The 22482-nt window shown below is 48.9% G+C and overlaps 1 protein-coding gene across 1 annotated transcript in view; it reads left to right on the plus strand.

Moving 5' to 3' along the window:
* GRIK3 (glutamate ionotropic receptor kainate type subunit 3) overlaps window positions 1-22482 on the plus strand; it is a 126598-nt gene that overhangs the window by 65259 nt on the left and 38857 nt on the right. Inside the window, exons 2-8 of the mRNA XM_050983417.1 lie at window positions 989-1165; window positions 1982-2239; window positions 3617-3798; window positions 7669-7722; window positions 12722-12895; window positions 16472-16615; window positions 19111-19218. Of these exons, the coding sequence (XP_050839374.1) occupies window positions 989-1165; window positions 1982-2239; window positions 3617-3798; window positions 7669-7722; window positions 12722-12895; window positions 16472-16615; window positions 19111-19218 (1097 nt within the window). The remainder of the gene's footprint in view (window positions 1-988; window positions 1166-1981; window positions 2240-3616; window positions 3799-7668; window positions 7723-12721; window positions 12896-16471; window positions 16616-19110; window positions 19219-22482) is intronic.

Raw genomic sequence — 22482 nt, forward strand, 5'->3', positions numbered from 1 at the left:
GGCTGAGCAGACATCTGTTGTCTACAAGAAAACATTTGAGGACTATCTTAAATTGAAGAGGAAGGTTTTTTCCTTCTGCTAATGAACCCTGAGACCATCTGTTACCAATTGTACTTGCTTATTTCGCTCATCCATTAATTATTTTGGTTTACTTTTGAATAAAATACGAGCAAGGTTTGTGTCTTTCTGTGGTTCTGTGAGGGGCTCAGGGTGGCTCCTGCATCTCAGAGACAAGGACACATCATTACATAACCCATGCCTGCACCAAGTCACTCCAATTAGAGTGGCTGTCGGTGGGAACTGAGGACAAGACTCACAGACACAGAGCCAAGAATCCCAGCCATGCTGTGACATGAGCTTGTTGCCCCTGGGGAGGTGTAATGGCATTAACAACTTCTGAACACAGGAAAGCTGCATCTGAGATGTGCATTACTGAGCAGAGGAGCCGTAGGGTAGGCAAATCCAGAAGTCTCTGCTGGTCTGAATTAAAAACTTGGAGGACTAAAAATGAGGAACAATAAAAAAGGAGAAGGGGACTGAAAATGGCACTGACAATAGCCAGCAGCAGCACTGCCCTGCCGGTCTCCCATGCAAGGACCAGATGGGGGATGAGGCAGGAGGATTTCAAGAGGAGGGCAGTGCCAGTTTTGTACCCAATAACTCCTCAGAGCACAGACCATGGCAATAAGCCTGTCCACTTCCCACGGTCTGGTCCTAAAGTTTTATGGGAAGCCACTTATCTAGCTCATAAAAATATTCCAAGACTTTAAACCACCTGTTACTGCCCCACAAAGCTGCCACCCTGAACATTCTCATAGCCCAGGATATAAGAAAAACCCAAGTCTTCACATCTTCATTTCAGTGCAGGACAGGTCCACAAGCAAGCCCAGCTCCACCTGCAAACATTCCAAAAGTTTTCTCATCCTTGCTGTATGAGTTTGTGCAACAAGCTGTGGCTCAGAGATGGATTTATTTTTTTGTCTTGCAGGAGGAATCTTTGAGTATGCAGATGGCCCCAACACGCAGGTGATGAGTGCTGAGGAACAAGCCTTCAGATTCTCCGCCAACATCATTAACAGGAACAGAACTTTGCTGCCCAATACAACCCTCACCTATGACATCCAGAGGATACACTTCCACGACAGCTTTGAAGCCACTAAGAAAGGTAAGAGCAGAGCAAACTTCTGAGCAGCTTTGTGGCCATTTATTCAGCAGAAGAAAGGTCTGGTTTCCAGACCAGCAGCTTGTTCTGTCCTGCTCTCACGAGTGATCTGGATGAGAGCTCCTGCTGGAGCTGACCTTCCAGAGGCATTTTAATACAAGGGGAACAACTACCTTTTTTTGCCTCTGAAACCTCAGAAAACTCCTTTCAGCTTTTGCTCTAATCCTGAGCAAAGGTCTGGAGGCCATGCCTGTGTTTGTGTGGCTGCATCCCTGGCAGCGTTCACACCATTGCGTGGCTGTTCTGTTCTCTTCATAACAGTCACTTTTGATTACTGGATAACAGCAGCACACTTGAATTGCTGAAGGGGAGGGACTGCACAGCAAAGGCTGCAAGCTGGTGACCTGAGGGCTTGTGGAGTTTGAATCTGGCTGGGGAGAAAGGAAACCTGCTGTCTGACATAGCAGCTATAGGAGGGACATCAGCAGGAGGGAGCTATCTGCTCCCAGCCAGCCCAGTGACCCCCTGTCCCTTTTCAGATGGTTTTGTGGTGGAGGCTCCCTCAGAGGAGCTTGGCACTCCTCTGTGCCTCTACCCAGTCCATTTTCAGATGGTTTTGTGGAGGAGGCTCTCTCAGAGGAGCTTGGCACTCCTCTGTGCCTCTACCTACCTGGCACAAATTGTTCTCTCTGTGCCCAACCACTGCTGTAATTACCCAATATCAGTGCTTGGTCAGTGCCCACAAGTGGGCTGTGCCCATGGCTGCTCCATGCTTAGCCCCCCCCAAGCTTTGCTGACATCCCTGCCTTCCCCCTCCAGCCTGTGACCAGCTTGCTCTGGGGGTCGTTGCAATATTTGGACCTTCCCAAGGCTCCTGCACCAATGCTGTCCAGTCTATCTGCAACGCCCTGGAGGTGCCCCACATCCAGCTCCGATGGAAGCATCACCCTTTGGATAACAAGGACACTTTCTATGTCAACCTGTATCCTGACTATGCTTCCCTGAGCCACGCCATCCTGGACCTGGTGCAGTACCTGAAGTGGAGGTCAGCCACTGTGGTGTACGATGACAGCACAGGTGGGTAAAGGAGGGGCTCAGAGAAGGAATCCTGGAGAATTTCTGTCCTGGGTCTCTTTGGGAGCTTTTCCAATGGATCCTCTCAAGAGCCAAATGATGCCCCGTGCAGTATTGGGTTCCCAGGAGTTCTAGACAGTGCTGAGGGAGGCCCTGGGAGCTTTCTAAGCATTTCATTCACAAAACTCTCAGCAAGTGGGGCTGTGAGCTGGCACAGGGTCATGGGGGGGTTCATTGGCATGGGGTGACCATCTCAGCCTGGCTCTTTTGGCACTGTGGTGCCCCTCTGCAACAGAAAAGCTGCATGGAGGGAGCAGTTCCCAGCTAAAACCAAAAGCAGTTTGGGAATTTTTTTTTGTTTTCTGGATAACTCTGTAACACAGAGCTGGCAAAGTACTTTGTATAAGGAAAGCTGTTGATGGTTAAACAAAGCAAAGTGCTGCACAGCTGTAGATATAGACCCCCCCAAAAAAACAAAAGCCACATTGGATAGCCTGTCCAACCTAATTTCACTAAACCAAATGGTTTCTTTAGGGGAGGGCTGATGAGAACACAGTTTGACATTCCTGTTTTGCAAATGTGGGTCACAGTATGTTCCCTTTGTGGCACATTCTAATGTGCTTCTTCTGTGCAGAGGGACATACTTCTCTCTTCTCCCTTGCAATAGGCATTGCTGAAATCCTCCTTGAAACCTCAGATTCCAATAATTCCTGCTCAGCTGCGTCCACCATGGCTCTTTGCCTTGTGCAGGAAACAGAAATGAATTCTGAGGGTGGTAGGAAGTTACGAGTTCTGATTGAGTGACCGTTGCGATCTATGCGACTCATAAATCCAAGCGCATATTCATTTTTGCCTTTTGCTGCTGTGCGTGGTAAATATGCAGATTTTAATTTGTTGTGCAGCTGATTACCACATCCTGCCCTTTCTCAAGGGCACATCTGCTTAAGGAAATTTTTTGTGATCCCAGAGGTTGTGAGGTTAGGACAAACCTGCTGTTCTCCCCTTCCTACCCAATGCAGGGACCCATTCAGCTCTACTGGCTGCAGTGGTGGCAGGGAACCACCAGGAAAAGCCATTCTGTCCTAGAACAGCTCCTCTGGAGTCCATGGTTGGCATGTGGCACCTTGGCTTTGATTTGGCAATGGAGATCTGAAGGAGGGAGGGATGGATGGATGGATGGATGGATGGATGGATGGATGGATGGATGGATGGATGGATGGATGGATCCATGGATCCATGGATCCATGGATCCATGGATCCATGGATGTCAGTCCTGATCCTATTCCATGGAGAACAGGAGAAGCACTGAGCCGCTGTGGCCCAGCAGTGTGGAAGGCAGCCCTGTAACGCTGTGGGTTTGTCTCTGTGTGACACCTGAAGGCCTGATACGGCTGCAGGAGCTCATCATGGCCCCATCCCGCTACAACATCCGCCTGAAGATCCGCCAGCTCCCGCTGGACACCGATGATGCCCGGCCGCTGCTCAAGGAGATGAAGAGGGGCCGGGAATTCCGCATCATCTTCGACTGCAGCCACCTGATGGCAGCTCAGATCCTCAAGCAGGTGAGAAGGGGGCCAGCAGGACAGCAAAGTGGCTGCCCAGGAGCCCATGGGTGAGGGATGGCCCTGATGAAGAGTGGCACCTCCCTGGGTGCAGCTTTCCCTTGGGCCACAATCCACAGCCACACAAACAGCTACAGCATGTCCATCCTTCAAGGACACTGCTGGATTTCTACAGAAAATGGTGTTTTCACTGAAAAGCTGGAAGTACCAATAAGTGGCTGTGGGTGAGAACAAGCAAATGTTACAGGAGGAGAAGGGGCGGTGCTGAATGCAGCGCCAGGCCCAGGCTGGTGCTGGACAGTTCTGTGGCTCTCCCTGCAGCTGCACAGCCCCAGCCTCCTTCCCTCTTCCCCCTTCTCCCTCCATCCAGACAGGCTAATCCTGCTAGGCCCAGCCAGGAGGGACTACATCCCCTGTCCCTTCCCCAGCAGCGTCTGCAATTCTTGGACTTTAAGCCAGATGTCAGTGATTTTCCATTCATTTGGGCTCCCTCCTTTCTTCCTCCACAAGTTCCTCCCCTGGAATTCTTCCTGCTCACCCCAGCTCCTCCTCATTCCCGAGTGCCTTTGGGTTTCAGGGTCACTATGAGGCAGAGAAAAAGGCTCTCACAGAGATGCTAAAAACCAGCTGGTGAAAGTGTTGCTCCTATCAGCCCAGCACAACACCACCACACAGATTAAATAAATCCCTGAAGGGATGAGAAAGCAAGAACAAGGCAAGAGCCTTCTCTTGCAGCCTGCTTGATACAAAATGAAGGGAAGTGCTCAGAGAACTTGGAAAGCCTGGGAGGGATTATTATGGGAAGCAATAGAAGGGACTCATTGTCTCCTGCTAGTTATTTTCCAGTGCTGGTTGTGTTTGGTGCTGCTCACTTATTATGTAGTTTATTATAGTTTATTGTGCCATCTGCTCAGCTCATCACCGCTGGTGCAGAGTGAGGAAGATGGAGGAGAGGGGAGACTAGGGGAGACAAATCTTTCTAAGTCCTTCTGGCTGGGTTTGTGTGTGTGTCAGGGTTTTGTCAGCACCTGAAGCCATGGATTTCAGCTTAGCAATAAAAGACAGTGTATTTTTACTCAGGGAAATACTGATGTATTTTCAGAGTCTGGGAAGCTGCACAAACCCAAAGCACAGCCTGACTGCTCTCTGCATGCCTGGCCACTCTGGTGTGTAACATCAGGCAGGTTCAGAGCAGTGCACCACGACCTGCAGGTCACCTGCATTTGCTGAAGACTAGGAGGTGTAAAAGCCTCATATTTTCCTCACTTTTCTACCTGTAGCAAAAAATGTATGCCTAGAGGTGCCACTTTCATTTGTGAAACAGCTCTTTTCCACTGAAAGTACGAGCTAGGCAAAGCCATCTCCTGGAGGAGGGGAGTCTGCTTCCCTTGCAACAGCAGAACAACAATGCACAGAACAAATATTGGACTGCAAAAATAAAAAAAAAACAACCAAAAAAAAAAAAACAACACTGGGAGGAAGGCCCAGCATTCTGTTTATGGCAGAATCAGTAATATTCATATTTTATTGCCATTGTGTGCCTTTTGTAACATTTTGGTCACTACACCAGTCAGCTCTGCAGATATTTGGCTGGACAGAGTCCCTGGAGTCTCTTGGCCCTGCTGCCACCCCCATAGGTGGCAGCAAGGTTCTCACAAAAACCTTGCTAAAATTTCCACTCCTTGACATTGAATTTCATTGCACATCTTCAAAAAACACAGAAGGTTTGAGCACCTACAGCCTGTGCTGGCAGAGCAGCTCTGACTGAGCAGTGCACACACCATGGTGCCACTCAGGATCTTCCTCCCCAGGGATTCATGGTTCCCTGCTCCCACAGCACAGCACTGATCATCTGGGCAGTTTTTAAACTGGAGCAGTAAAAACCACCAAGGATTAGTAATCCATGAGTAACAGCACACGAGCCAGCCAACTGTACAGATGAGACTGTCACCTACTGCTCCAGCCTGCGTCCCTTGGAGTGACCAGACATCAAACCATCCATTATTTTGCCCTCTTGGGAAACAAATAATTGTAGAAACCTATCACAAAGTGAGTCCTGCTTGTGAGGCTTTCTTGTTCTACCTACCCCAGATTCTCCATCCTTCCTTGGTTTTGGTCCCTTGTTGTCACTGCAGGTCTGTTCCCAGGCTGTCCTGAGCAGCCTCTGTGCTCCACAGGGCACAGCTGTGCCTGTCAGCTCTGACAGAGCTCCTGCTCTCATCCCAGCCACTGCCTGTGGCTTATCCACCAGGATGATCATTTATTCATTTCCCCACAAACCCAGATGCATCCTGCCCCAGGCTGCCAGGGTTAGGGAGCTGGAGCTTCCTTCTGACAGCAGGTCTGGGCTCCTCAGCTATGGCCAGAGTGATCCAGCTTAGAACATGAACTGGGATCTCATTATTTGCTCCAGACTGGCTCCCCATCACCAGCTGGTGTTGGGGAGCCAGTCTGGAGGTGCCATTCTCTGTTTCAGCTCTTTGAACCAGGGTGTGCAGTAGGCAGAGAGCTCCACTGCAGCCCCTGGATGCACTGACCAGGCATTTGGGGGTCAGGAATGGCCACAGGGACAGTCCCCCCAGCCTGTCTAAAAGCTACTTCCAGAGCAGGAAACCTGGGGTGAAATCACACTCTAGAGTGACAATATCTAGGCTTCCAATCCAGATCCTTTCCTTTTCCCTTGTTTTTTGACATCTCACTTCTTTTCAGACTGTCACTTCCTTCCTCGGAGGTAAATTCCGCCCTAGTAATTTTAGCAGAAAACCAAGGGAAGCAAACATTTCCTGGGGGGACTTGAAGTCACTTTAGCATCAGTGGGGATTTTAAAGTGCTCTTGCATGTGTTTTCTCCAGAAAACATGCTCACACAGTCAGCATCCCAGCCAAACCCACAGGAATCTTCCTGTCACCAGCCAGCAGCTTCAAGGTGACCTTTCACATAGACTGAAATGTGCTCCCCCCATGTTGTGAAGGGCCTGGACATGGTCACCCATCCAAGTCTCCTTCAGCCCATGGCTGTCCTCTGAAAGAGCTTCCAGGACAGCCTCTTCTCTCCAGTGCTCAGTTATGCAAATCCCAGCAATCTGCAGGAGCCATCCTGCATGTAGAGGCTGGCTGGGAATCTCAAGCTGTGCTGGCCAAGGGCCCTCAGGACCCTGATCCCCAAAAGCTGAGGGACAGGGGATATTCCCACTGCCTATCCTTGTGCCTACACCTCCACTGACCCATATTGTATTTGTGGGGTGCCCCAATGAAGGCAGGAGTGATGAATCTGATTCCATGTTCTCAGAAGGCTAATTCATTATTTTATGATACTGTATTATATTAAAGAATATTAAACTATACTAAAGAATACAGAAAGGATATTTACAGAAGGCTAAAAAGATAATAACTAAAAACTCGTGACTCTTTCCAGAGTCTGACACAGCCTGACCATGATTGGTCATTAAGTCAGAACAATTCACACAAAACCAATGAAACAATCACCTGTGGGTAAACAACCTCCAACCACATTCCACATTCCAGGGACACCCACTGTCACCAGAAATGCCACCAGCCCTCATGGGAGCTGCACACTGAGGCTTTGCCACAGTTTCTGAATGATTTGAGGACCACAGCCCTGCTCAGCTCAGCACTTGAGCGTGTCCCTCTTGCTGATGAACCTGGCTTAACTGCTCCATGGCCTCAATCCTGAATCCAAACCTGGTGTTTCCAGTTCCTTAACCACTCCATGGTCTCAATCCTGAATCCAAACCTGGTGTTTCTGCATCTCTCCTGCCACATTTACCTACGAGCTCTGAGTTTTATGTTGCATGGCTGTTGTTATGTTCTTGTATCCCTTTACTAACCCCTTTTTCCTCCTCTCCTCAAGGCTATGGCAATGGGGATGATGACAGAATATTACCACTTCATCTTCACCACTCTGGTAAAGTATCTGGCTGTGCACACACCTTGTACACACCTGAGCACACTGATAGCGGTGGGATGTGAGGAAACACAGAAAACAACCTGTGAACACTGAAGGGGGTGGGATATGAGCACAGAAAACAACCTGTGCACACTGATGGGGGTGGGATGTGAGCACAGAAAACAACCTGTGCACACTGATGGGGGTGGGATGTGAGCACAGAAAACAACCTGTGCACACTGGTGGGGGTGGGATGTGAGGAAACACAGAAAACAACCTGTGAACACTGATGGGGTTGGGATGTGAGCACAGAAAACAACCTGGGCACACTGATGGGGGTGGGATGTGAGCACAGAAAACAACCTGTGCACACTGGTGGGGGTGGGATGTGAGGAAACACAGAAAACAACCTGTGAACACTGATGGGGTTGGGATGTGAGCACAGAAAACAACCTGGGCACACTGATGGGGGTGGGATGTGGGGAGCAGCTGGAGGGGGAGGGTGGGATGGGTGTCTGATCCTGGTGTGCGCTGCACTGCCATGGGGTGGGAAATGCAAGGAAAGGGGAGACCTGGGACCCTGCCAGGAGGAGAGGGCAGGGCTGGAGCTGGCTGCAGTTTAGGGTCAGAGCCCAGTGACCTGGCTCTAACTCCTGTGCTCTGCAGCACTGCCTGAGAGCTGTCAGTCTCTCCTTGCCCTGCCTTTGGTCAGTCCCTCCTCTGGAGTGCACAGATGGGGGTTCTGGTTTTGTTTTCCCTCCCAGTCACTTTGATTTCAGTGTAACTCCCCACACAGTGCCAGTGAGCACAGGAAAAGGGCAAGGTTGCAGCTCCCTCCCAGGATTTGGTGGATTCAGCAGGAGCTGGGGGTGAGCACCCAGGGCTCCTCTGGAGCCAGGAGCAGCCCTACTGTGGCCCAAACTTCAGCTCTGCAGGTTTATTTTGCAAGAGGGGAGCTCAGCCTGACATTAACTCCCCTCTGTTAAACATAGGCCAGTCCTCTCTGACTCTGGGAGGCATTTGCCTTTCCTGGCAGGGTCACTTTTGTCTCCATTTAAGATTCTATTGTCTGCTTTACTGTTGAATTTTGTGCGATTTTGAAAATCCAATTTATCTTTTTGCCTTTAGGAAAGAAACAGACAAAACTAACCCTTAAAAACTACAAAATTTATTTTTCAAATGCAAAAGACATTTTAATTACCCCTGCTGCCATTATCTATTCCAGGCAGCTTTAAGCATTTCCCAGATAACCTCCTATTAATCAGCCCCAGCTGAGCCTGGAGTACATTTCATGTGTAGGTACAGCCTGAAGGTGGGAAAAGAGGAATTATAATAAATTAATAGATAAGCAATCACAATTAATGCCACTTTCCTGAAATAACAGTTATATCATGGGAAAGATATTTTAATCTGTCATTCCTTAAGGCAATGTTTTCTTAGCTTGCAATGCCTGTGCTTCAGCTTTCCCAGTACGAGACCCATGGGGTGCTAATGAATTAGTCTATTATGTTATACTGAATGTTTCTAAAAGGTCCCCAGTCAATACTGAGCACAGTGTATCAACACTTGGCATGAAATGCTTCAACATTTTGCTAGGCAGCATGACTACAGTTCACTGAATCCAGCAAGAAGAGCCCCATCAGCCTTTTCCACCACAGGAGGAGGAGGAGGAGCAGGAGGAGGATCTGTGATGTGCACTGGTCCCTGTCACATGCAGATTTTACATCCAGAGCCCTGCAGGGAGCACCCCAAAACTCCACCCTTGGAGGGCTTTGGATGAGCTATGCAGATCTAGAAGCTGCATTGCAGGTTTAGTCTCAGAACACATGGGAGGTGCTGGTACTCAAATAGGCCGTGGGGCATTTTTGTGAGGAACATGGAAAACCAGGTGTTAAAATCCTAATGGGAATCAAAAAGTAAGCTTTTTTTTAAAAAAATTTGTGTTTGGTACCATCCAAACCTTGCAGTTCTCTGTCCCTCTTCTTTCAGGAAGAATTCTTTTAATGCTCCATGTTTTAAGCCAATATTACAGAAAGTATTTTTGCAATTTCTATATTTTTCAATTTTTTGGTAGAAAATAAAGCCTTTTTCTGGAGATGGAACTACACCTTTATCACCACTTTTCAAAGCCCTGGTGAAACTCTTGTACCCTGACATTCCTACACATAGACTTAGTTATATCTGAACACTTTTTCCTGTTTTGTTCAATATTTGACTCTGCTAATTCTTTGACATTTATGAAGTGGGATAATGCAAAATTGCAGTGAGAAAAAATAAATAAAGGCTCAGCAGTCTGTAAAATGGGGCTTTGCAGCCACAGCCAAGCCCTGCCAGATGCCAGGGCAGGGCTGTGGGGACACCTCACCCACGGGATGCCCTTCCTGGACCACTTTTCCAGCCTCCCTCTGAGGATGTGGGATCACTGAGGATCAGTCCCCAGCACTGCTGCCACCAGCAAAGAGCCCTAACTGGGCAAACTGGGGAAGGGGGAGATCATCACAGAAGCACTGAGAGCAAAATTAAGGGTGCAGGGGGGAATTAATCTGCAGTACAGAAAATAATGAGTGAAAGGGAATGTAGATGAGGTGGAAAATAGAACCAGATGTTTCAATTTGTGGCTGTGCAGGAGCAGAAAATCCAGAAGAAACTGATCTGATGATTCCCATCCACACCTCCCCACGTCCTGACACTCAGCTGGTATTCTGAATTATCTTCTGATCCCACGAGGTGATAAATCAGGCTGCAGCTGAGATTTAAACTGAAACCAAGGAGGGATCTGATGGCAGGTTGGTTTCTCTAGGAACTTGGTGAAAGGAAGGGTCAGCTGGGAGCAGCAGGGCAGGGACAGCACCCAAAATACCAGTGGGATCTGAGAGGTGGCCAGGGCTGGTGGTTTGACAGATAGGCAGCAGAGACCACGGGGTCTGGAGCTCAGGGATCTGATTTGTCACACCCAGTCACAATCCGAGGAGGAAATCATCAGCTTTTGCAAGCAAAAATTATTTCCTCACAACAATTTCTGGAATACAAACTGAAGTGTCTGATTAAAAATGAATCTTGAAAAAACAAACCCATTCCAGCAGGTCAGGCACAGAACTGCTGTCCCCCTCCCAGCCAGAGACATGAGCACCTGTCTGAGGACAAACCACTGTATTTGCCCTTAGCTCCCTTAAGTCATTTAAAAGTCAACATTGTGACCTGTTCTTCACAGTGCCCTTTAACAGAACGTGCAGGTTTGCACTTGCAATTTTTCAGGGTTAGAAAACAGCCCAAAACCCCAAGTCCCAACTGCCATTGTAGGGTGATTAATGATTTGGTCCCTGCTGCACCTGCAGGTTTGAGCACTGCATCCATCAGCAGTGAGTCCTGGGGCTGCAGAGGCTGGGGCCAGGCTTACAGAAAAGATCAAACCCCCAAAGCTTATTAAAGCAAAACAGCCATAAGAGCCCTCACTCCCCCATGGAGAATGATGTCTCAGTTGCTGGCAAGTGCTGCTGCTGCTCTGCTTTGCTTAGGGCAGCACATGGGGGACTTTGCCAGCCCCCTATGGGTGCTGCAGTTGGGTGGCCCTGCAGTGTGGCTGTGTCCCACCAGCACAGCCCCAGCACACAGCACAGAACAGGCACAGCCAGAGCACAGAACACAGAACAGCCCCAGGACAGCCCCAGCACACAGCACAGAACAGGAACAGCCAGAGCACAGAACAGCCCCAGGACAGAGCACAGAACAGCCCCAGGACACAGCACAGAACACAGAACAGTTCCAGCACAGCCCCAGCACAGAGCACAGAACAGGCACAGCCGCAGCACATAACAGGCACAGTCACAGCACAGAACAGGCACAGTCACAGCACAGAACAGTCCCAGAACAGCCCAGCACAGAGCACAGAACAGCCCCAGCACAGAACAGCCCCAGGACAGAGCACAGACCAGCCCCAGCACAGCCCCAGGACAGAGGACAGAACAGCCCCAGCACAGAACAGCCCCAGGACAGAGCACAGACCAGCCCCAACACAGCCCCAGCATCTCCTCCCATAATGAAGCTCATTTTTGAGAGGCCCTTGTCAGAGCAGGGGCTGTCACATATTCACCCCCACGCCCCGTTGCAGACTCGTGGTGTTGCCTTCCCGCCTCCCCACATTTAAACTGCCATGAAACCCTTGCAGAAATCGTTCAGGATAAACACTGATGAAATACATCCCATCCAACAAATGGCTCAGCCCTGACTGCCACCCCACCACACTCCCTCACTCCTCCCTCGGGTGAGCTTGGCTTTGGGGAGCAGATCAGCTGCCACCTGCTCCTGAGGTGCTAACCCCAAACTCTTTCCTGAGCACCGAAGCTGGTTTTCAGAGCTGTGGAGAGCCAAGAGCTGCCCCACAGCAGTGCTCCCACAGTGCCCCCCAGGAGCCCCAGTGCCCCTTGCCTAGTGATGCTGGCAGGCTGGCAGCCAGCAGAGCTGAGCACTGCCTGGCTCTGCTTTTCACATCCTATAAAGGGCACCCTCATTCATCTGCAGACTGTGTAGGCTGGTCAGAATGTCAAGAAATGCATCTTAGTTCCTCTTTGATAGTCTGCAAATTGGTGTTTGGCATTCAGAGTGACTCTGTCATCCACAGCACCCTGTGGGCCTCAGCACTGCCAGCAGATCCTCCGTGGGAAGGCCCATGGGAAATTCTGCCTTGTCCTCCCTCCCTGGGTCACAAGTCTCTTTCCTCAGGGTCACAGGCAGTTTATCTCCCCACAATCCACTCCCTTTCATGCTGAGAGCAGGTTCTTTGGTAGGAGTTCCCTTCTGCTGCATGTGGGGGAACCTGCACATACCAAATTCCACCAACACCTCCAGGCCTCTGCAGCAGGCAGCACAATCCTCTGACAATCCTCTGAATTCCTGAGGGATCTGTGCTCCTTCCCACCTCCTGTGGGCTCTGCTCCAAACACAGACACTCCGACCGACGCAGAAAACTCAAACAAAACAAAGCTAAGCAAAATGTTTAAACTGGTTTCTCTCTTTTAAGGATCTTTATGCATTAGACCTAGAACCATATCGCTACTCTGGGGTGAACCTGACCGGCTTCCGGATCCTCAACGTGGAGAACCCCCACGTGTCCTCCATCATCGAGAAGTGGTCCATGGAGAGGCTGCAGTCAGCACCCAAGGCAGAGCTGGGGCTCCTGGATGGTGTGATGATGGTACGGGCAGTTCAAACAGAGCACAGGGGTCTGGGAACAGGGCAGGGTGCTGAGGGAGGCAGGAACAGTCACTGAGGCCTAAATGTCACTTTTATGGGTTCTTGTACCACTAAAAACTCATCCCAGGTGTCTGCCCTGAGGTGCTTTCTTGCGTTCTTTAACAGCTGTCCCTCAAAGTCTGGGGTGAAGCCCACACCCCATTGCTGTGGCAATGCTCCTGCTCAGGCCCAGCTGCCAACAGATTGTCACCAGACAAGGCAGGTAGCCAGGACATGTCCCAAAGGGGTCCAGCTGCCCCTGAGAGCAGAGGGACATGAATTCTTTGACAACTGTCCCTCAAAGTCTGGGGTGAAGCCCACACCACACTGCTGTGGCAATGCTCCTGCTCGGGCCCAGCTGCCAACAGATTGCCACCAGACAAGGCAGGTAGCCAGGACGTGTCCCAAAAGGGTCTAGCTGTCCCCGAGAGCAGAGGGACACAGATTCTTTGACAACTTTCCCTCAAAGTCTGGGGTGAAGCCCACACCCCATTGCTGTGCTAAGGCTCCTGCTCGGGCCCAGCTGCCAACAGATTGTCACCAGACAAGGCAGGTAGCCAGGACATGTCCCAGAGGGGTCTAGCTGTCCCCGAGAGCAGAGCGACACCAACTCCCAGGGCTGGGAGCACAGCACACGGCCAGGCTGAACCAGGCATTTTGCCAAGATTGAGATGGGGGAAAGCACTAAAGCAATGGCCAGAGATGGGCTGAGCTGCAGCTTTGATGACTCCTTTTAGGGCCTGATGGCAGCTCTGCTGTGCTGAGTTACTGCTGGGAAGGTACAGCACCTGCTCGCCCATCTGTCTTCCCTGCCAGGCTGTCTCCGACCCCCAGAACTGCTGACTGGCTCCCTCCTTCCCTTCCCTTTAGATCTGCCAGAGCCAAAGTGGCAAAGCCTCCCAGACTTTCACCTTGAAGTGGCTCCTCAGATCCCTGCTGCTGTGTTTGTTGTTTGGGGAGAGACCCCCAGTCTCCTGCAGGCTCCTGCCTCTCCCCAGGCTGCCCAGGGCTGAGCCCCCCTGTGCCCAATGCTGCCTCTCCTCCCAGCCCCTCTTTGCTCTCTCAGAGGGATCCTGCCTTTGATTCCTGCTTGCCAGGGTTCTATCCACTGGGGCCCTGGACTCAGCTGGACATTACAGTCTGTAATTCACCATGAAATTGCATGGACACATCCTTTTCCCCCTTTCCTCCAGTCCCAAACTCACAGACCTGTCCCTGCTGTGGTCCATACTCGCCCACGGATGCAGGTGGGGCTCCTGCTCTTCATGCTTGGTTGCTGAGGGAAGGGAAGGTCACAGGGATGGCTGCCCAGGCTCTAGGATTTTCTCCATGGCTACGTCCTGTGAGATGTTTGCTCAGTTATTTGCTGTATTATTTTGTTTTATTGTGGTTTATTACGCTGCTGCTACACTCACATCTGTTTCGTGGCTTCGTGAAGCCAGCAAATAATGTATTTTCACTAGGAGGTCTTACCACATCAGAGTGAAAAATAAATCCAGTTCTCTTGATCAGTGTTTAGGTGTAAGATGGGGCATCTCAAATTGAATCTAAAATCATCACACTATATGGGGGGAAAAAAGTTCTCCCTAGTTCAGATCACTGAAACGCTAGAATATGTTACAAAGCTGTGAGGTCCTGATTTGGGTGACAGCTTGTGTCATTTTTGGAAAACTGTGTGCCCACAAACATCTCTGTTTCTTATTTTCCCATGTATAAAATAGTGTAGAAAATATGTTCTCATATAGTTTTTTTTTTTTTTTTACACTCAGACAAAACAGACTCAATAAGAAAACTCTGTTACTACCTTCCACATTTAGAAGCAGTTGCCTTCCTCTTTGACACCACAGCAGGAAATGTGCAAGAAACAACCCGAACAGACAAACGGCATTTCCAGAATCGCTGATTTTAGACAAAACCCCGAGCTTTTGATCTAAACAAGCAAGGAACCACCAGGGAACACAGAAAGAGAAACCCTGGGGCTGGCAGGGGTAACTCAGATCGGGTTCCACCTTTTTGTACTGTGAGAAACGCCAATCACTTGTTTTTAAAATTTTAAAAGTTTAATAGTAATAAAATGGTTATAAAAATAGTAATACAATTAGAGGAATAATAATTTGGACAATTTGGATTAGGACAGTATGAGACAATAGAAACAAAGAGTTACTGATGTCCGGGTACCTTTTTACGGACAGCATAAGCCCAAAAAAGGTCCCACGTTAACAGAAGATTAACCCTTAAAAACAATAACCTGTTGCATATTCATACACCTCATACATGAAGCATAAAATCCATTCAAATACAGGATTCTGTCTGGTCATCATCAGCCTCTTCCTCATAATTCTGACAGTGTTATCCTGCCCGAGCGAGGTGGGAAGAAGTTCGTTTCTCCTGAAAATGGAGCAATAAATTCTCTTTCTCTGAAAGATTTAGATGTCCTGTGGCTGCTATCTGGTGCGAGTCCTTTCTTTAGGAAAAAAAGCAACATAGCACAGTTTCTATTTTAACATTATGTTATAACCTAAAACTATATTTAACACACCACTTAAGAGAATTGATACAGCATCAATTTCTAACACAAATCATATCGTATTCATTTGAATATTTGCAAAAAGCCAGTCACAAAATACATATTTTTCACACTACAAGCTGAAATAATTAGGGCGGGAGATCGTTCTCCTTTTTAATACCTTTATTAAAAATCAGCTTGTGTGGGAAGAGCCGACAGGTCGCGCAAGCGCCACTGCTGCTCCCAGGAGTGGCACAGAGGAGGAGGAAAAGTGCAGCTTTGTCCACTGGTCTGCAGGCAGAGCTGGGGCTTCTGTCCTCACGAGAGCACCAGGAGATTCCCAGTTTTTCAGTTTGACATTCAGGGTCCTCTTTCTAGCCGACGTCTTTTAAGGTTAGGGTGAAAGGTAAAAAGGATCTCAGTGGACACTGGATTCTGTTCCTCACATCTAGACATCACTTCAATCTTAATTCTGTGTTGACTCGTTGTTTTTAGGGGTTTTTCCTCCTAGGTTTGGTGAGGTGTTTCCTCATTTGCTTACCAGCCCGATGTCACCTCCTCCTCACAGTCCCAGGTGCCATCCTGGGACTTTCTAGCTGACGTCTTTTTAGGTTAGGGTGAAAGGTAAAAAGGGTCTCAGTGGACACTGGATTCTGTTCCTCACATCTAGACATCACTTCAATCTTAATTCTGTGTTGGCTCGTTGTTTTTAGGGGTTTTTCCTGCGAGGTTTGGTGAGGGGTTTCCTCATTTGCTTACCAGCCCCAATGTCACCTCCTTCTCACAGTCCTGGGTGCCATCCTCCAGGAAGCAGCAGGGTGGTACTCAACAAGGGGGATTCCTAACCATCATCAGCAGCTAATTAAAGAAAAACTATTACCAACAGGTGATGACAACAGGAAATTATTAACAACAAACAGTTAGAAATCCAACTTGGCAGCAATTAGTTTAACTTGTTAACTCACCTTTAAAAAAATGGACAACTTTTCTGCTCACACCACGAGCCACCAACACTGTCCCCCTTCCCTTTAGACAGACGCTGCCCTGCTGTATGACGCGGTGCACGTGGTGTCCGTGTGCTACCAGCGCGCGCCCCAGATGACCGTCAACTCCCTGCAGTGCCACCGCCACAAGGCCTGGCGCTTCGGCGGCCGCTTCATGAACTTCATAAAAGAGGTAAAAGGGTTTTGTTGGGGTCTCTGGCTGGTCAGAGTGACCCCGAGAAATGTTGTAAAGTCTCTTTTCCCAGCCTGGCGCTTGAAGGAGTCAGGGCTCTTCATTTCTCAGTCTCAAGGTTGTTTATTGTTTCTTATCTATAAAATTCTTTCTCCTGGCCTGCTGAGGTCTGCTCAGCAGGATAGACAGAGGCACTCTGGCCACCCCCGGGGCAGTGTTGTTATCTTTTTATACTAAAAACTACATGTGCATTATTTACAATAACTTTCCAATCCCTATCACCTATGTTAGACAGTGAGGTTCTACTCTAAACCAATCTAAAAGTGCCACCATCACAGCAGAAGATGGAGGCCAAGACAAAGAAGGAGAAAGGCTGGACACATCCAGATTCCTCCATCTTGCCCCACTGAATCCCCATTCTAAAACCCCAAAATCTACTTTTTCACCTCATGATAAATTCACTGTCATTCTACTTAATTTGTCATGGCTAGCAGATCTTCATCTATGGTTGGTGACTTGCTCCACAAGCCATAATCAAAACCACAGGCATTTTGGGCTCTGTCCCAGGGTCTCTGAGACCCCTGGCAGGGGCCTTGGTTGCTCAGGACAGCCAGAGGGACGTCCTGGGTCCTGACAGGGTTTGTTGGACTATAAACATTCCCTGGGAGGACTAGGGGGTGGAGGCTTGGCAGGTGCAGCATTAGAAAACTCCCTGCACCAGGAGCTGTGCAGCCCCTCGGTGCTTCCACTGGTGCACCAGGATTTCAGCTTTTATATTTTCCATGGATTTGTAATCCTGCAATTCTTTAATCTATAACTCTAAACTCCATACCCAGTGTGAGCTTCTGCTTTCTCATTTTGGGCAGACACAACAAGGACACCTCACTGCCTCAGACCCTGAGAGATGGAAACAAAAGTGAGTTGTGGGGGGAGCAAACTTGGGGTAAATGACTTCATTAGCTGAAGCTGTAATTGGCAGATTAATCCCCAATATGCAAATGGCCCAAACTTATAAAAGTGTGAAAAATTATCATCCATTTTTTGGGTGTAGCCCCTTCATCTGCCCAAAATGTACCTGAAGACCCTTCAACAAATATAACACTTTTTATTCTCTTAATGTTGTCTGGCCTCTGTTTTTAGGTAGCCCAAAAAGGCATCAGCCCCATGGGAGCTGCAGGGCTCAGCACGCAGCTGTGTCTGCTCCAGCTGGGCTTGTCAAACATTCCGTGTTTTCCCCGGCTCCCAGGGGGCTCCAGGGGCTGTGCATCCCACAGGCAAACCACCTGCATGCCCAAATGAGCAAACACCAGCCTCCCCAGGACTCCAGGGTGGCAAGGCTGGGAGCAGGCTGTCACTGCTCCTCAGGAATTAGTGAGGGAGAGCCAGAGGAGCATGTTTACTGGGAGAAACGCCAGTTATTCCCCCTGAGAATACATTATGTCACCTTGATCACACTGGAATATTTCAAGCTCCCCCACCCATAAAGGAAACACGTTTCTCAGTGAGCAGCTTGCACGGGGCTGCTCAGGGGAGAGATCCCCAGGCTCAGCTGCCCACTGCTGGGATGGGATTGCTGAGAAGCAGCCTGGTATTCCTGCAGGAGAAGCATCCTCAGGACAAAGCCACAGCACATCCAGCACTGTCCCCAGGCATTGGACACCTTGCTGTCCCCCAGCTCCTGCTCTGCTGGCACAGAGCACCTGGCACTGGGTGTTCTGTCACCTCCTAAATCAGAGAGATTCATTCTAGAGGTGCTGCAAAGTGAACAATGGGAAAGAAATCGAATTACATAGGGGTATTTTTGTGGAATTGAACTGAGGCATCTTTGCTCCTGCTCCTGGTCCCTGTCAGACCAGGCTGTTCAGGACCTCAGTCAGCCAAGCACTGCAAAATCTCTGGGAATGGGATGTCCCCAATCCCAGTGAGCACCTTCCCATCCTTCTGCTGCCAGAAACAAGCAGGGCACCAGCAGCACGTGGCCCCAGATTCCTGTGCCTGTTTCCAAACCTCAGAGCTTGCTTGCATGACCACATTGTTGGCTTCTTCTGCTCCACTCTCCCCCTAAAAGGACAGAGGGAGGCATTCCCATCATTAAAGCTTCCACACACCTTGGAAGCAGCAGCAAACTGGTCCACAAAGGGATTTCTCCTGGCTGGAGCTGCCCCAGAGCCGGTGTTTATCAGCACCACAAGGATGAAGGCAGCTCACAAGGATGCCGTGATAAATTCAAGTCCTTTTCTACTGAGTCATCACGTCCTGCAACAGCTGGTGAGCACAAAAGGTGCAAACAGAAATTGTAGCAAGGACTGCAAGAGAGGGAAGGAAATCTCCAGCTCCGTCTGCAGTCTGAGCAGCAGCGGAGGGATTATTAATTAATCAGGCTCTTTAGGGAGAAAGAACCAGCATAAGGACTAATTAAAAGAACATACAGTGGAGGGCAAAAGATTATTTATGATACTGAGTAACAGCCCTGCTACTTTTTCTCCCTTCCACAGGCCCAATGGGAAGGATTAACGGGACGCATTGTCTTTAATAAAACCAGTGGTTTACGGACAGATTTTGATTTGGATATCATCAGCCTCAAAGAAGACGGCCTTGAAAAGGTAGGCAGGGTTTGTTTTATCTGCATGTGGCTGAGGAAAACGCTGGTGCTCAGCAACAGAGAGATGGTTGGTGCTGTATTGATTCCAGGTTTCTGGGGTTTATATAAAAGAATATTCACTTTGTGGGATTTCTCAGATCCTTTTCCATGCTCAACCATGACTCACTCGCCCTGAAGCCAGTGCGTGGGATTGCAGATTGCAGAAGTGCTTGTGGCATTTTCCTGGGATATTGGAGGCAAAAGAAACTTTCTGAGCATCCATTAACCCCTCCCTGCCCTAAGCAGGCAGGAATGATGCCTGTCCCACTCCCTCTTGCTGGCCTGGCTCACGAACCCTCAGTTCTTCTCTGCAGTTATTTCCCACTATGAAATTGCCCAAGGCTGGGAACAGCCCCAGTTTATTATAGCCTGGAATTTGCAGGATGATGGACTGGGTATTCTGTTTATTATCTAAGGGAAAATAAGGAAAAAAGAGAAGTGTGGCCTTGCCTGCCTGGCTGGGGGTGTCATGAGGGTCAAGAGCATGAAGGCTGCAGCTTTAGGTCCTCCAAATTAGTGCAGATCTCCTCTGGGCACAGTAAAACCATGCTGATGTGCAAATCTGATCCCAGGTGTGCCTGGGGACTTAATTTCCTTTTCTTCAATTACTTCAAAAAACCAAACTTAAAATAAAAAGGCAACACACAGAGCCTTAAAGCCCTTAGAATGCAGGTTTCAAGGTGAGATCAGCTGATGACAAACAGAGCAGTGAGCAGCCAGAGCACAGGGAGCTGTGATTTCCAGGGAATCCCACAATTCTGACTATTTTGTGAGCAACTTTATGTCCCTGTCCTGCTACAGGTGTCTATCACCTGTACAGGAGGAATTTGGCAGGGCAGCAAGGCTCTTTCTAGAGCAGAGTCTGCTTTGAGACAGATACCAGGTGCCCGTGGTGGCTGGGCACGGTGCTGGCTCTGCCCTCTGGGAAGGGGGACAGGTTCTGAGCCTGTTGGCTCTGTCCCTCTAGGCAGGGGGACAGGTTCTGAACACATGGGACACCTGGCTGGCAGCAGGGAGGGATTTCAATTACCTGTGCATGGCTTGAGAGCACAGGGGACTTGTCCAGGGAATTAATCACTCAGCACAGGGAGGCAGCCCCAGGGCTGGAGGCAGCCATGGATCCGTGCTCTGTTTGGAGGGGAGGCTCCCGTGCCACATCCTCCTTCCTCGCCGTTTGGTTTTCCTGGGATTTGAAATGAATGGCAGCCACACTTCCCCACCACAGCAGCAGCTCTGTGCCTCAGGTAACACAGCTCAAGGTCACAGATCTCTCCTGCTGGGGAGATTTTGGTGTCAAATAAGGAATAAAGGAAACGTTTCAAATCAACCCAGTGACCTTCAGTCTCTCTGGCTGAGAAAGGAAGCAGGACAGAGCTGGGGAAGGTGCTGGTGCTTCACAAGAACTGAGCAGCAGCTGACCTTTGTAGCCTTATTTCCTTACAAAATATTTTGTTTATAGAGCCTAACCCAAAATAACAACACATCTTTTTGAAGTGCAGCAGCACTGAGGTGCTGCTGGAAAGCTGTGTTGGGCAGACAATAGAAAACACTCCAGCCTTTTGTACCACTTGAATCCAAATGTTTAAGCACAGCCACAGAATCACCTGTCAAACCAGCACCTCTCAGGTGGGCTGAGCAGAGCTGGCACCAGCTGGAGTTATTGCAGCTCTCTGTCACATCAAGCCCACTGGAAGCTGCCAAACCTCGACATGTCCCCTGCACAACCCATCAACTTTTGTCTCCAATAACTCAGAGATTTCACAGTTCCCACCATTATTCTCCTGAAAGCCTCGTGTCAGCTCCAGAGGGGTTTTAAAGTATCGATGTCAAATCTCTGTTGAAGCCAGAATTCTGTCAATAGTTAATCTGAACTAACAAAACACCAAACTACAAACAAATCCCAGCTGGATTGTGCTTTATGTATCACAGCTTATGTTTGTTGAGCTTTAGGATTGAACCCCTGATCCTCATACCTCCTGGATGTTCCAGGGATTACAGGAGTATTACCAAATCCTAATTACATAGAGTTTGACTATCTGACTCACACAGTTCTCTTAAAGCACTTCTTTCTTTTTCTTCCTTTTTTAATATTTTAAACTGATTAATTCAGTCTTAAGTGCCATGCATTTAATTTTCTTAAAGAAAACGTAGCAAGGCAGAAGTGATAGGGGCTGCAGTGCAGCAAACTGGGGCCTCTCATGCTTTTTTCCCATCCACAACAATAATAATTTTTGACATTGCAGCTGTTGTGTGATCCAAGGCAGAGATGGGGGATCGCTTCAGTTTTACCTGAAATATTTAAAATCTTTCACAAAGTTCATGGAAACTCTTCTAGAATTTATGACAATTTTTTTTGCCAGGCAGCATTGCTCATTACAAAGTCTCTTTTTGGGGATGCAGTAAAACCAAGTTCTCCCCTTGGACTGCTGAAGAGGCTGAAGAATCTTAAAAACAGCAATAAATAAAAGATGGGAAGCTGCTGGCTCCCTGGTGGATTGAGCTGCCTGCCTTTGGCTTCTCTCCGAGTCCCACCTTGCAGTTTGACCCTACAGATGGATCGTTCTGTTCCCGTTTCCAGGTGGGGTTTGTGTTTTTCTCACTGCCAGGCTGGCTCTGTGGCCACTCTGCTCCATTTGCTGGCAGCACTCCTATATTCCTGCAGCTTTCCTGACATTTTCTCTCGCTGTCACAGTCCTTTAGCTACTCCTGCCTTCAAAGTTTGTCCCAAAGCCTCCCCTGCACCGTGGAGATCAGGTTAACAGGCTTAGCCTCGCCCTGATGATTTCCTTAAACAGAGACATGCTTTGCCATTTCTGGATCAATAGACTTCATTGAAGTATAATAATTTATTACATTTGACAACCTGAGAAAACAGAGCACCTGAAGTAGAGCTGATGTGCCTGTGCCACCCCCTCCTCCAGGTTTGCAGCCAGGATTGAGTCCCCCCCACTGCAGGGATTTCCCAAAGGGGGCCCAGGGCCCTGCCTAGGGATGTGTTAGAAACCTCCAGCTGATTTACCACGGCACAGAGAGCAGGAATGGTCCCTATTAGGGATCTGCAGAGCTGGTCGAGCCCTTTTTAATCCTTCCCACCAAAGCAAATCAGTGGGGAAATGGAAAAGAAAGAAAATGGACTCCTATTTGTGGTTATTTTTCTTTTTTTGTGCTTTATCCTTGCCCAGATTTGACTCTTTAGTGTGGTTTGATTGTTGCTCTGTGCAATGCC

The sequence above is a fragment of the Serinus canaria genome, chromosome 23 (genome assembly GCF_022539315.1).
Source record: "Serinus canaria isolate serCan28SL12 chromosome 23, serCan2020, whole genome shotgun sequence".
Taxonomy (NCBI): domain Eukaryota; kingdom Metazoa; phylum Chordata; class Aves; order Passeriformes; family Fringillidae; genus Serinus; species Serinus canaria.